This window comes from Eremomyces bilateralis, assembly GCF_010015585.1.
Source record: "Eremomyces bilateralis CBS 781.70 unplaced genomic scaffold P152scaffold_10, whole genome shotgun sequence".
In the NCBI taxonomy this organism is placed as follows: Eukaryota; Fungi; Ascomycota; class Dothideomycetes; order Eremomycetales; family Eremomycetaceae; genus Eremomyces; species Eremomyces bilateralis.
Genome location: NW_022985076.1, coordinates 625,958 through 639,434, shown reverse-complemented (window position 1 = coordinate 639,434; position 13,477 = coordinate 625,958). Strand labels below are relative to the sequence as shown.

At 51.3% G+C, this 13,477-nt stretch overlaps 5 protein-coding genes across 5 annotated transcripts; 3 read left to right on the top strand and 2 right to left on the bottom strand.

Annotated features, from left to right (window-relative positions):
* Positions 1 to 268: 268 nt before the first annotated feature.
* Positions 269 to 1,404, bottom strand: P152DRAFT_33596 (uncharacterized protein). Its single transcript, XM_033675295.1, has 3 exons — positions 1,269 to 1,404; positions 775 to 1,208; positions 269 to 695 (listed from the first exon to the last, which is right to left on the bottom strand). The coding sequence occupies exons 2-3, from the start codon at positions 1,169 to 1,171 to the stop codon at positions 388 to 390; spliced, it is 705 nt and encodes a 234-aa protein (XP_033534001.1). The 5' UTR covers positions 1,172 to 1,208; positions 1,269 to 1,404; the 3' UTR covers positions 269 to 387.
* A 641-nt stretch (positions 1,405 to 2,045) lies between these two features.
* P152DRAFT_417518 (P-loop containing nucleoside triphosphate hydrolase protein) lies at positions 2,046 to 6,762 on the top strand. The gene is made up of 2 exons (XM_033677088.1): positions 2,046 to 2,600; positions 2,708 to 6,762. Exons 1-2 carry the CDS (start codon positions 2,490 to 2,492, stop codon positions 6,662 to 6,664), a joined length of 4,068 nt encoding a protein of 1,355 aa, XP_033534000.1. The 5' UTR covers positions 2,046 to 2,489; the 3' UTR covers positions 6,665 to 6,762.
* A 411-nt stretch (positions 6,763 to 7,173) lies between these two features.
* P152DRAFT_436582 (FAD/NAD(P)-binding domain-containing protein) lies at positions 7,174 to 8,887 on the top strand. Its single transcript, XM_033677563.1, has 3 exons — positions 7,174 to 8,222; positions 8,274 to 8,576; positions 8,629 to 8,887. Exons 1-3 carry the CDS (start codon positions 7,371 to 7,373, stop codon positions 8,809 to 8,811), a joined length of 1,338 nt encoding a protein of 445 aa, XP_033533999.1. The 5' UTR covers positions 7,174 to 7,370; the 3' UTR covers positions 8,812 to 8,887.
* Positions 8,629 to 11,061, bottom strand: P152DRAFT_33572 (long-chain-fatty-acid--CoA ligase). The gene is made up of 4 exons (XM_033675293.1): positions 10,416 to 11,061; positions 10,073 to 10,361; positions 9,647 to 10,023; positions 8,629 to 9,594 (listed from the first exon to the last, which is right to left on the bottom strand). Exons 1-4 carry the CDS (start codon positions 10,804 to 10,806, stop codon positions 8,930 to 8,932), a joined length of 1,722 nt encoding a protein of 573 aa, XP_033533998.1. The 5' UTR covers positions 10,807 to 11,061; the 3' UTR covers positions 8,629 to 8,929.
* Positions 11,062 to 11,622: 561 nt separating this feature from the next.
* P152DRAFT_33553 (uncharacterized protein) lies at positions 11,623 to 13,477 on the top strand. The gene is made up of 2 exons (XM_033675292.1): positions 11,623 to 12,693; positions 12,743 to 13,477. Exons 1-2 carry the CDS (start codon positions 11,716 to 11,718, stop codon positions 13,103 to 13,105), a joined length of 1,341 nt encoding a protein of 446 aa, XP_033533997.1. The 5' UTR covers positions 11,623 to 11,715; the 3' UTR covers positions 13,106 to 13,477.

The window sequence follows — 13,477 nt, the reverse complement described above, 5'->3', positions numbered from 1 at the left end:
CTTGTCTGATCCACGTTATCTGATCCGCACTCATTCACAGGGTTGGAACTTGGAATGATGTAATGCCTCTTCAATCTACAGATGGAATATCTATTGCTTATTTCAGGACCATGAGGAGCAGGGGTCGGTAACCCCGTAAGCCTTTGCATAGTACGTATATAAGTAGTCTCTGCTGCCAATAAACCTGGAGGAACCACAGTGGATACAGTGTGAGTTGCACCAACCAAGGCTCATGATAATCTTGCATTACACACAGAAAGAAGCGCTCGCTATTAAAGTCAGTGGTTGCTACCGTTGTTGGGGCATTCAGACACCTGCTGATATCTAACAATATCGGTTGCATTCATTCCAATTCCATCGATCCGCTCTCGTCAACCAATTCATTCTTCATTTGTAGCCCTTCGGGTATCCCTTGGCACGCCACTCCTCAAAGGTCATACCTCCAGCAGCTGAAGGCATCTTGACCATCAGAGGAACCTCAATATCGTTCTCCGTGCCAAGCAACTCCTTCTTGTGCACGATTTTCTCAGAGAGAGTCTCGAAACCCAGCTTCTGATAAAAGGCCAACGTGCTCGGGGACGATTCAAAATAAAGTGGCACCCCAGATCTCTCCGCCAATTCCATGCCCCATTCCGTAAGAAGGACGCCCCCTCTCCGCCCTTGATGCTCTGGAGTGACTCCGATGACATGGCAGTCTATGGACTGATTAGAAAAAGAATGGGATATTCTCACTTGGGAGGTGGCCACGCCAACCACCGGGAAAGGAGGACTTACACATGTGTCGATTGCCACCTAACAACTTCTCTTTCACCGCCCATAAGGGGTCCAGAATCGCCTCGGCTCTCTCTCTCTCCTTGCCCGTCAACCACGGCACTCCTCCGTTCTTCCTTTCCTCCTCACTCCGCTCGGTGAGGTACAAGTCTCCCAGTCCCATGCCGACGATCTCGCCTGTATCGGTATCAACGCACTTCACTGTGTACTGCACGAGGTTCTTGTGCCACCAGTCCAGGGTAGCGGCGGTGTGTGCTTTTCGGAATTCCGCGTTTACCCCAGACGGGAAGAGCACGTCAACCATGATGGAGCCCATTTCATCGTTGCCGAAGGCGGAAAAGTAGACATCATAAATCTTCTCGATATCGGGAATCAATGCGGGGAGGACGACAAGACCCATCGTGGAAGGGGAGTAGCAATTGTTTAGCTAAGTGAAACTGTGGATTGGATTAGGGGCACAAGTAGAGAGGAAAGATCGACACTGAGAAGGAAGAGACCTAGGAGCACGTAACCAAACTGGAGCGAAGGAAGGTTTAAAATAACTTGGAAAAACGCTGAAGCTCCAACTTTGATGAGTTTGACGCCGGAGTCGCAGTGTAATGGCGCGATTTATCCCACGCTAAGAAACCAAATCGAATGTATCCGAGAATGATGGCAAGCTTCCTAGCAGAGATAAGATAGATCAGAGTCCAGACCAGAGATCAGGCGATAGTTCTTGATTGTGGCTTTTTCAATGAAGCATCTAATAACAATGAGTCCATAGAGGACAACATGCGAAGCGACTAAGTTACGGTAGGTGTCGGCAAAATGTCTAACAAATGCAGGGTCCACATTCTGGGCTACATTGGTGAAGGATCAAGTTCTTGGTACTCCTCAGAGCTGGCGTATTCGGTAGACCGTATAGCTAGGATCTATGGCTTGAATGTGCCTGGAGGGCGGGACAAGACTACAAGAGAGAATAGACGGGGGATTAGTGACCTGCGATAATAATAATAATCGGTGGTCGGTGGAGCGGGAATCCTGAAGTTTCTTTTCCGTTATTCCCTAGCAAGCCAAGAAAATACATTAAAGTTATCAGATCCGCTGCCCCATGCACAAACCCTGATTAGTGTCGGAAATTACCCCTGGCCATACCCCTGAAAACGCCCCGGCTATATCCTTGATCCATGTACACCCATGTCACCTCAACCTCCTCCTCCCTGCTTCGTAATTCGTATTTGCTCCATCGACCCGCTCCTCCATATTCTTTTCTTCACTAGATCCGCACTGTGACACCATCCTGGTCCTTGAAATATCCTGGTCCTTGAAAATTTCTCGGCGCCTTTGACTTTCCCATGGAGGGTGGAGACGGAAGATGATTGCGTCAGTTCAGCAGTCATTCAGTCTCTATCGTGGCCAAGACCCCGGTTCGAACACTTCTTGGCCTAGTGAAAATTTTATCTGATCGGAATTATCTGATCCGGATCTGTCGCTCATGGTCCGGCATCGGCAGAGGGAATTGTACAGAGATTACACCGATTTACTCCATAGCGTGTATTGTGAAAAATGACGCCGTTGACGATTTTAGCGGGGGTGTTGGATCCCACGCTACCCGTGGCACATGTTTCTGCGACATGACACCAGCAGTTCAATTTCAACATCAGAAGAACTGACCTACAAGTTGTCATCCAGTCCTGGTCAAGGAAGGTCGATGTCAAGTGAGTTGCTGTCGAACCATAATGGCTGAGTCCAAGGTGGAAACAGAGAAATCTGTTGATTCAGCACCTGCTACAGCAGTCACAACGGTTCAAGAGACGAAAGAGAGTTCGGTTCCAAACGCCAAGCCTAAGGTACGAGAATGGCATGCTCCCAATCGTCTTCACATCCCCATTTCCAGGAACCCCTCCTAAGAATCATAACCACGAGCTTCTCGAGCCTTGCTCTAACACGGCTCCAGGTTCAGAATGCGCTGTTTGCATTCCTTAGTCTCCTCGTCACGGCAAACCCCTCATGGCTCGATATCGTCCTTCTAGTCGTTGGTACTATTGCTGCCGCCGCCGCCGGTGTGCCTTTCCCTTTGATGGGAATCCTCTTTGGTCAATTGGTCGATGACATCAATTTAGCGTCCTGCGAGGCCACCGCAACCGGTTCCGGGTCGTCGTATACATCGCAAATCCAGGATAAAGTTGTTCTGCTGGTGTACATCGCCATTGCGGCATTTGCGCTTATCTATATATATGTACTCTGCTGGAACCTTTTGAGCCAACGGTTAGGCCAAAGGCTAAGCGAGCAGTATTTCCGATGCCTTCTCAGACAGGATGCTGCGTTCTTTGACCGCCGGAGCGCCGGTGAGGTTGCGTCGAAGCTGAATGGAGACATCCAAGCCGTGCAGTCCGGAACCTCGGAGAAAGTGGGAATCTTCATCGCCAGTATCTCCTTCTTCCTCACGGCATACATTGTTGCTTTCATGAAAGAAGCGAAACTCGCAGGCATGTTGGTTTCTCTGGTTCCGGCGTTCCTGTTAATGGGCGCGGTTGGAGGCAGCTTCGTGCAGAAGTTCTCGTTGCGCATATCAAATGCCACCGCATCGGCGGCGTCCATCGCTTCCGAAGCTCTGACGCACGTAGCGGTCGTGCAGGCGTTCGACGCTGCCCCCAGGCTGGAGTCAAAGTTCAGTGGCCACATGGAGAAAGCCAGAAAAGCGGGAATCAAAAAGGCGATCACCTCTGGTGTCCAAGCCGGGTTGCTCTTCTTCATCGCATACTCCGCCAATGCCCTTGCATTTTGGCAAGGAAGCAGGCTTGTCGCTGCTGCAGTTCGTGGCGAGGGAGGATCTACGGTCGGCGAGGTCTACACCGTGGTCTTCTTGCTGGTTGACGCGTGCGTGATGCTCGGCGCCATCGCACCACTCCTACCCCTTTTTGGGACCGCAGCTTCCGCCTTTCAGAGACTGCGCGCCGATATTGCCCAGACCCCAGAAATTGATGGCACGAACGATACCGGCCGCGAACTGGCGCACGACACCCCTGGAGCAATCGAGTTCCGAAACGTATCCTTCGTCTACTCGTCAAGACCAGACGACCCCGTCCTTAAGGACATCGACCTAAGCATCCCGGCTGGACAACATACCGCCCTGGTTGGAATCTCTGGCAGTGGCAAGTCCACGATTGCAGCATTGATCGCTCGTCTTTACGACCCATCCAATGGGTCCATCCTGTTCGATGGGAGCGACGTGCGTGAGCTAAACCTACGGAGTTTAAGAGGCTCTATCAGCCTTGTTCCGCAGGAACCATTGCTCCTGGATCGGTCCATCTTTGAGAATATTGCCCTTGGCCTTGTCAGCTCCCCGCAACCACAGCATCAGAAGCTAAAGGAACTTCTCCATGGGCCCGAACTGACCGAATTTGCCGCCAAGGGGGATAAACTCTTGACCGCCTCGACTCCGCAAAACGCAGATCTAGCACGAATCATCGAACTAGTGCGCGAAGCGTCCGATCTGGCCGATGCTACTGATTTCATCGGACGCCTGGACCATGGATTCTGCACAATGGTCGGATCCAGCGGCAAGCTGGTTAGTGGAGGTCAGCGGCAGCGGATTGCCCTAGCTCGCGCGATCATTCGAGATCCAAAGCTGCTGATCCTTGACGAAGCCACGTCGTCCTTGGACTCCGCAAGTGAGCAGCGTATCCAGATGGCCATTGACCGCATTGCAAAAGGAAGGACCGTAGTATCCATTGCTCACCGTCTCTCAACGGTCAAGAATGCCGACAATATTATCGTCTTACGGAAAGGCGAAATCGTGGAGCAAGGCACTTATACCGGCCTGGTATCTGCAAATGGCGCCTTTGCCGAAATGGCTCGTCTCCAGGCCATCGGTCCGGGCCAACAGGCTACTGATTCCGATTTGTCGAGACCGGACAGCATCAACGTATCCTCGGATATCACTACAGAGAAACTGGGTAAGATCAAATCGGTCGAACATCCGGTGAAGGATTCTCTCAGCGCGCAAGATGCAGGAGCCGCCGATACCGTGGGCGAAACGAACTCCCAGGAACCTGAGGAAGATATCGACACTAAACATTCCGCTTGGATCGTCATCAAAGGAATGTTCCCGTTCGTTCGACCCAACACGTTTTGGCTGCTCCTGGCCATGTTTGCAGCCATCTTCGTTGGATGCATGTTTTCCGCTGCGGGATTGATCTTTGGTCATACCGTCGGTGCTCTGAATCCTTGTCTCAACACAGCAGAGCGCATTATATCCAGTGGTCTATTCTTCGGCGGTTTGCTCTTCATGCTTGCCTGTGTAGAGTTCCTTGCGAACTGCACAAGCTGGTCGTCGTTCGGAGTGGTGGCTGAACGACTGTTGTACAAAATCCGAGTACTCTCGTTCCGCTCGCTATTCCAACAGTCCTTCGAATGGCACCATTCTCATGATCGCAACCCTTCGTCGTTGCTTTCAATCATCACAAAAGACAGCGCTGCTGTCGGTGGCCTTACCGGCTCGATCATTGGAACGATCTTTGCCGTGGTCATTAACATGCTTGTGGCAATAATTCTCTCGCACATCGTTGCATGGAAGATTGCAATTGTTTGCCTTGTTACGGTCCCAGTGCTTCTAGGGTCCGGTATCATGCAACTGTGGTCATTCTCCAGGTTCGAGACACGACATGCGAATGCCTACTCCAAAGCAAACGCCATCACCTTTGAAGCGGTAAACTCAATCAAAACCATTGCAACACTGTCCCTCGAAGATGAAGTACTGGGAACATATCGTCGAGCATTACATGCTCCAAGGAAAGAGCTCGGTCTTGCCAGTGTCTTCACCAACTTTTGGCTTGCTCTCGCCAACAGCACGGGATTCCTTATCTACGCATTCGCATACTGGTGGGGCTCCAAGCAGATCATGGAGGGCCGGTATGACCAAACGCAGTTTTTCATTGTTCTCGTCGCTATGCTTGTTAGCGCCCAGCTTTGGGGCCAGATGTTCTCATTAGCCCCAGAGGTTTCCCGAGCACACGCATCGGCGTCTCGCATTCTGAACCTCATCAATCTTGGATCAGATAAAGGTTCCAATCCCCCACAACTCGACGGGGATTCACCCACTCCAGCAACAGAGAAGGATATCGAGGCCGTCGGGGAAGCCAAGTCACAGCCGCTTCCGTTGAGTCGAGGTGTGAACATCGAATTCAACGATGTCTCGTTCTCCTATCCCTCAGCAGCAAATGTTTCAATCCTCCAAGGTATGTCATTTACCATTCGGCCGGGACAGTTCTGTGGCCTCGTCGGCCCTTCTGGGGCCGGAAAGTCTACGATCATGCGCCTCATTCAAGGTTTGTACAATCCGCCATCCGGCTCTGTCACCATCGACGGTCTCGATCTCTCTCGCCCAGATGCTGCTGCTCTCCGCGACGACATTGCTGTCGTGCCTCAAGATACTGCACTTTTCGACGGCACCATTCGTTTCAACGTCGCCCTTGGCGCTCGTCGCGGACATGAAGCGACCGACGCAGAGATTGAAGCCGCCTGTCGTCTAGCCAACATACATGAGACGATCGCAGCTCTTCCCGACGGCTATGACACGGAGATCGGGCCGAACGGATCCCGTTTATCGGGTGGCCAGCGACAGCGGGTGGCAATCGCGAGAGCGTTGGTTCGCAAGCCGAGATTACTGTTGTTGGACGAAAGCACGAATGCATTGGATGCGGAGAGCGAAGCAGCGGTCCAGGATGGATTGGATCAGGCGGCAAAGGGGATTACCGTCGTGGCGATCACGCATCGACTACGGACTGTGCAGGCGGCCGATGTCATCCTGGTTTTGGAGGAAGGGAAGGTTGTACAAACGGGGAACCATGAGGAATTGATGGCAACCAGTGAGAGCTACAGGGTGAATGCAGAGAGGCAAATGCTGCGATGATTGGGTCCGGATTCTTACAACTAGGCTGTTAATCTGTAATTAGGTGGAATAGTTAGATTTTCAATGCTATGAGGGGCATAGCTAAATGCTAGGCGTGTATGTTGCTGGACACTATTTGTGAGCGATAATGCATAGATGTTGTGAGAGAACGCCATATGCTGAGGTGGGGCACTTTCAGGGGTTGAACTGAGCTCTGAAGCCATCCCAAAGAGTTGACAATTCTACTTCCTACTCTACTTCATCTTAAGCGCTGTAATGCCGCAGGTATTTGTCGATTCCTTTTCTTGGCTACTCTACCATCGTTCGACAATCGACATGGATACAAATTTCAATTGTCCATGGAATGCCTGAGGACCAGGATGGACAGGACTCCGATCTCGCTATCCCGGCGCAAAAGACTACAGTAGCCGGTGACGCCGTCGTTTTCCTAAGCCTTGGTTATGCATGTAAAATATGGCCCGGACCTCATCCAAACGGTCGCTTCGGCTCGTCCTTACTTGTGTGTGTTTCTCAACAGTAGTAGCAACTAGTGTTTTTCTCGTTATCAGATCGTCCGATACATTTCCTTATGCCTTCATCCTGTCTGCCGGTTTTGGGTGCTCTTGACAACCGCCATCTTTTACTCAATCCACTGATGGGCAGTATTCTTTTATTCCTTAAATTTTAGTCTCCTTGGAATGACAAGGAGGGCACCTATTAATTCCCGATGGTTTTCAAAAAGATTGCAAAGTCGATCCTATTCGCCAAGATCGTCATCTATAGCGTTCAGCTCTACTTCGATGTCCTAACCCAATCAATCGCTGCTTCAGTGCATGGCCGGCGAGCAAAGTCCAGAGTCACCTCTCCCGAGTCGCCGAAAGAGCTACAGAATATCGTTGTGATCGGGGCGTCGTTCTCTGGTTATCATGCTGCAAAGTTGCTGACCAACTCCCTTCCCCCGAACAGCCCGTATCAGGTAGTGGTGGTGGAACCGAACAGCCATTTTCAGTTCACCTGGGTTCTTCCACGGTTCTGCGTCGTTGAAGGGCACGAACACAAGGCATTCATCCCTTATGGGCCGTACCTCAAGCCGGCGCCCAAGAGCATGGTTCGATGGATCCAGGACCGCGTGGTCAGTGTAAGCAAAGAAAGCATTCGACTGCAGAGTAGTACCGAAGAAATCCCATACGCATTTCTGATCATCGCAACTGGCTCGGGTGCGGAGGACTCATTACCCTCGCGGGTGGGCGCTCCAGGCAAGCCGGAGGGGGTCGAGCGGTGCAGGAAAATGCAGATGCGCATCAAGGAGTCGAAGAGACCTTTGATTGTCGGCGGAGGCGCGGCAGGTGTCGAGTTGGCCACAGATGCCAAATCGCTATACCCGGAGAAACATGTGGCACTGGTCCACTCTCGCCCGACAGTCATGCAGCGCTTTGGTTCGGAGCTCCAGGCGGCCGCTCTGGAAGGGCTGGAAAGATTAGGTGTCGAAGTTCACCTCAGCGAAAGAATGGTATCAGAAGATGTGGAATCTGGTACAGTATTATTGAAATCGGGCAAAGTCCTAGAATGCGATGCCGTGGTATGTTCTCCCATGTCGAACATTTCTTCCAATTGCCGACTGATCGGTTAGATACACTGCACTGGGCAGAAACCATCGTCACAGCTCCTTTCCGACCTTGCTCCAGGATCAATTTCCGAGTCGGGCCATATCCGCGTGAAGCCGACGTTACAGATTGCTGATGACTCGCTTCCCAACGTATACATTATCGGCGATGTTGCGGACACTGGTACACGCAACCCAAATGCTCGATCTGCGATGCGCCAGGGACAGATAGCTGCAGACAACATCACTCGGGTCACCTGGGGAAAGAAGCCATCCCACCACTACAAGCCCTGGTGGGGTGAAGCCGTCATCAAGCTCACATTAGGACTAGTAAGTAGTCGCCATAAAACGAGAAGCAATGAGACGATACTGATCTTATTAGGAAAACTCTGTCACCCACTTTGGTGACGGAAAAACGGAACTGGTCTTCCCCGGGAAAGAGACGGACCCCGCCCTCATGTGCGACGGGACATGGAGGCACATGGGAGTGACACCGTTTGAAGATAGTTCATGGCCGCAGGGCGAGTCGGAGGGTGTTGGAAGCTCCGCAAAGTTGGAGGTGTGATGTAATGCATTAAGCTAACCAAGTTCATTTTTGGAAATCTATTGATGATAATGAGACCTATATAAAATCAAACGCTGTAGATTCGACACATCCCCTCATTTTCCAGAAACGCCCATTTCTAGAGCCTCGGCGCACCGTGTAACATCTGCTCTGCAAGTGCTTGAAGCTCATACTTCTTGATCTTCCCACTGCCAGTCAGCGGAACTGAATTAGGAATACCGTCTCTTCCAAGCCAGAACACATGGGCCGGCGCCTTATGTTTGCCCAGTGTAGCAGATGTCCACTCTCTGACTTCTCTTTGGCTGATAGGCTTCTGTCTTGGCGAGGACTGGAGAAACGTTCCGACCACTTCCCCTAACCTTGGATGTTTGACACCGACGACGATAGCTCGCTCAATCGAAGGGTGTTCCACTAGTCGGTTTTCGATTTCCAAGGGATAGATGTTCTCACCACCTCGAATGATGAGATCTTTGAATCGCCCGGTGATAGAACAGTAGCCCTCGCGATCGAAGACGGCTTCATCGCCGGTATGAAGCCACAACACACCGTTCTCGTCAATCTTCATACATTCGGCCGTTTTATCAACATCCTTCCAATAGCCAGCCTGTAACTGATATCCCGCAATGCACAATTCTCCCTTTGTGCCAATAGAAACAATTTTTCCATTGACGTCGACAATTTTGGCATGGGCATGAGGCATTAACTTTCCAACGGTATTCAGTTTCCGATCGATCGTGTCACTGGTAAATGCATTAAAACACGTTGGCGAGGCTTCTGTAAGTCCTATAATCCGGTCAAAATCGAGAGGGGATAGAATGGACCCTAGAACCCGTACCGTAGCTGCTTGTAAATTCCGTCATTCCAAAATCTCTGAACATAAGCTCCATAAGGTGCCTTGGGACAGGTGAACCGGCAATAATGCCAGTACGAAGACGTGACTTTGGCAGATTGCCTCGAGGTAAAGTGAATATGGAGTCGAACATTGCTGGGACACCATGAAGTGCGGTACACTTCTCAGTGAATACGGACCGAAGGGTTGCTAGAGGGTCGAACATCTCGGCGGGTAGGACGATCTTCGATCCGTGTGTTATCACCGCTAGGAGACCTAGGACCAAGCCAAAGCAATGAAATAGGGGAGGAGCGCAGCAAAGGACATCGTCAGGGGTCAAGGCCATCCTATCTCCAATGAAACGGGAGTTGTTGACCACCCCGCTAGAGTCTGGTTAGCTATGGTGTATAATATATTAGAAGAGAGACTCACTAGTGAGTAAGCATCGCGGCCTTGGGATTCCCAGTTGACCCACTTGTGAATAGCAGTGTTGAGACGTCATGATGGAAGGCTCGGTTGCCAGGTCCATTGAGGACGCTTTCAGGAAATATTTCACCGCTTAGGAGCGCGTCATCATATGCCCTGAAACCGTGTGTTTCTCCACGGAGAATGATGATCTCCTCCATGGACGGGGCGAGATGCGGCTCTTCACAAAGCTTCGCGATCAATGGACCATTGTCAAGCTTCCCGACCATAAATGTTGTGAAGAGCAATTTGCAGCCTTGCATATAGTTAGCAGATACATCCCAAAAATCAATTGCGCAAGGGAGCTTGCCAGTATGTCGCATTGCCCGGAGAGCTTCATTTGCAGTGTACGTATTGTTCAGTACAACCAAAACTGCCCCAACCCTGGCGACGGCAAAGACAACAGCGACGTATTGTTCGCAGTTACCGGCCATGATAGCCACTCGGTCCCCTTTGCGAATACCAACATCGAGAAGGAGCTTCGCTACCTTGATGCTCTCGTCTCGTAGCTGGCTGTACGTCCAGCGAGCTCCCGTCCAAGGAACGATGAGGCATTCTCGCTCGCCATACCGGAAGCACTGTAGATCTAGTAGTCCGCTTAACGTTAAAGAGACTAAGGGAGGGTCTGAAGGCCCATGGAGGATGGAAAGGTCATTGGCGGGTTGCTCGCCAGGAGCGTAGAGACTCTGTTCTGCAGACATGGTGAATTGGTTTACACGGCATAACCAAACTCAATGAATAGATCTCAAGCGCATTGCGATCAAAGATGTCCTCACAACACCTAAACATGCGAACTATTCTCGATAGAACTAGACACAGACCAGACAGCGCCAGACACAGGATTGACATCATTCTACTAGTCAACCCCAATGTTCTCACATACACGTACTAGCATCAGGCACGGCGGAGACTCGGCACCGATTTCGGGTCCCTACCAAATCGAAGATAAATTTCAGGAATGAGTATGCCGACTGGTCTCCATGAAAAGGCGAGATTCGATAATATTCGGGGACAATCGCAGTTGCATTAGCGTGATGATCCATCACAACAACACAAGGATTGCAATCTTATCTGATCAATCAGGACGCGTCCATCCTTCCACTTTTCTTCCGCCTGCGCTATGTCCACCATCTCAAATTCACCATAAACCGTGAGTCCGTGATGGTCCCAAAATTACCGCAGTTTGATAAAAATTTTACCGCCTGGAGACACTAATATGGGCCCTTGCACTGCACCCTTCCCAGGATGCCTCAATTACGGTGCCCCCATCGCTGATGGGTCTGTGAAGCGGGGGTTCACGCTTTCAGTTAATCAGATCATCAGAGGCGGCCTGGACGGGGTCAGTCGTCAGACCATGCCAGCAGCCAGGTTTAAGAGCGACGGCGGAGAAGATGTGACGCGAGGCGTGAAAATCGAAGGGTGAGATGGCTAAGTTTGCCGGCTTAGGTCCGGATCCAGGACGGGGAGGTATGGATCATGTTGTGTAGCTGTTGCGAAGCTTTGAAACTTTCCACCGTTCAATAATTTCCTGTGTCTTCTGCAAGTGTCTTCTTCAGCCTTCACAAGTCCTCAATCGTCAGTCAACAAACCATATCAGTCGCGTTTTCACAATGACGTCGTCTACTCCTTTCGAATCGTTCACCATTCGTCTTCCTCATCCGTACCTGACGACGTACGAGGCCTACAAGTCTTCAAAATCATCGCAAGAGCAGTTGGTATTGCAGATTAGAAGAGCCAATCCGGCTCCGAACTCGCTCCCAGAAGGAATCCCGCCTCCAGACGAGCTCGAGTCCGATTCCATCTTCATAACGCAACCTGCCGATCGACCGGCTGATGCCCCGCCACAGTCAGACAATACTGCTTGGGGACGAGCCCGTCGTAGTCCGCTTGCTACGTTGGAATGGGTTGGTTCCGAAAAACCGACCCTAGCGCAATCATGGCTGGCTATCTACGTCCTTTTGGAGATGTCTCCCCAGCTGGAGCAGCTTCGCTTCAGCCTGAAGGGATCCGGCGCGGAAGCTCTGAAGGAGCAACTCTGCACCGTTATGCTGGCCATCCAACACCCTCTCCCGATTGTCTTCTCAAGTATCGCAACTCCATGGTCGCCATTGCCTACCGAATGTATCATCCTTAGAAGCGCCTTCTGGCAAGGTGCTGGGTCCCCATTCGGCGCTCGTCCTGTATGGCTCCCAGAAACTCCCTTTGATGGCCAAAAGGCATTGTCCACATATCCTCCAATGCCGCTGGATTACATGCAGACAACATCGTTCCCTGAAGGCCGCGTCCATACGCGACACCTTCGACGGCCTGCAAAGCCGCAGCCTGGTTCAACCATATACAGCCGATACATCCCGCATCTGCGGGAGCACTTTTCCATGGTTGCCTTGGACATCGCAAACAAGGAGCACCTCGACCTATTCCATCGATGGCAGAACGATCCACGGGTCGCCCAAGGGTGGAACCAAAGCGGGACCATGGAAGAACATCTCGAGTATTTGACTGATATACACAACGACCCGCATCAAATGGCGGTCCTGGCAAGTTTCGATAATACGTTTTTCGCGTATTATGAGATATACTGGGCCCAGGTAAGTGACGTCTAGATGAGAATGGAGCGTGACGCTAACGGCAATACAGGAAGATAACTTGGGCGCATACCACAAATTCCAGCCTCACGATCGCGGTCGACACTCTCTCGTTGGAGACGTTCGTTTCCGGGGTCCTCACCGGGTTGCCATGTGGTGGGCAGCGATTCTGCACTACATTTTCCTGGATGAGCCCCGGACCATGCGCGTCGTAGGAGAGCCAAAAGCGACCAATGCGACGGTTCTTGCTTATGATTTTGCGAACGGGTTCGCGGTGCATGAGTGGGTTGACCTCCCACACAAGCGATCTGCTTTAATGGTCTGTCCCCGGGAGCGCTTCTTCCAACTCTGTCCCATGGCGTACGATGGCGTTGTCAAAGGTGCTGATGGCATCGGACCGATGGCGAGATTGTAGTAAACTGTTCCTCATTGGGATGTTTAATCGACAAAGCAGTTGCTCTTAATAATACAATCAAGACCATTGATTTCAAAAAAAATCGTCATTCTTATCTGCGGTGTAATGGCTTGCCAAGGGTGGATCATCGACGCAAGCAGGGTGCACCCAGCCACCCCATTATGCCCGTTTTCGTCCCTGGAAGCATATCTGGGCCGGGCAACGGTATGATTTCAAACCTCTGGCCACAGTAATTTGGTGATATTGTCAACTGTTTATTACCCCTGGTGGAGTGGCTAGACGCTGGAGGGTGATTTTTGGGGGTTGCCTTGGCCCGAGAAGACTGCCACCCCACGGTTTCGCCAACCTATCAGAGACTGTCAACCATCTCGT

Coding starts and splice junctions, on each gene's coding strand:
- P152DRAFT_417518 (XM_033677088.1), top strand. CDS start 2,490: ATGGCTGAGTCCAAGGTGGAAACAGAGAAATCTGTTGATTCAGCACCT. Junction 2,601..2,707: donor TTCCAAACGCCAAGCCTAAG/GTACGAGAATGG, acceptor ACACGGCTCCAG/GTTCAGAATGCGCTGTTTGC.
- P152DRAFT_33572 (XM_033675293.1), bottom strand. CDS start 10,806: ATGTCTGCAGAACAGAGTCTCTACGCTCCTGGCGAGCAACCCGCCAAT. Junction 10,362..10,415: donor CCGGGCAATGCGACATACTG/GCAAGCTCCCTT, acceptor ACTATATGCAAG/GCTGCAAATTGCTCTTCACA. Junction 9,595..9,646: donor GGAATTTACAAGCAGCTACG/GTACGGGTTCTA, acceptor ACCGGATTATAG/GACTTACAGAAGCCTCGCCA.
- P152DRAFT_436582 (XM_033677563.1), top strand. CDS start 7,371: ATGGTTTTCAAAAAGATTGCAAAGTCGATCCTATTCGCCAAGATCGTC. Junction 8,223..8,273: donor TCCTAGAATGCGATGCCGTG/GTATGTTCTCCC, acceptor CTGATCGGTTAG/ATACACTGCACTGGGCAGAA. Junction 8,577..8,628: donor TCAAGCTCACATTAGGACTA/GTAAGTAGTCGC, acceptor TGATCTTATTAG/GAAAACTCTGTCACCCACTT.
- P152DRAFT_33553 (XM_033675292.1), top strand. CDS start 11,716: ATGACGTCGTCTACTCCTTTCGAATCGTTCACCATTCGTCTTCCTCAT. Junction 12,694..12,742: donor ATGAGATATACTGGGCCCAG/GTAAGTGACGTC, acceptor ACGGCAATACAG/GAAGATAACTTGGGCGCATA.
- P152DRAFT_33596 (XM_033675295.1), bottom strand. CDS start 1,171: ATGGGTCTTGTCGTCCTCCCCGCATTGATTCCCGATATCGAGAAGATT. Junction 696..774: donor AGGTGGCAATCGACACATGT/GTAAGTCCTCCT, acceptor ATCAGTCCATAG/ACTGCCATGTCATCGGAGTC.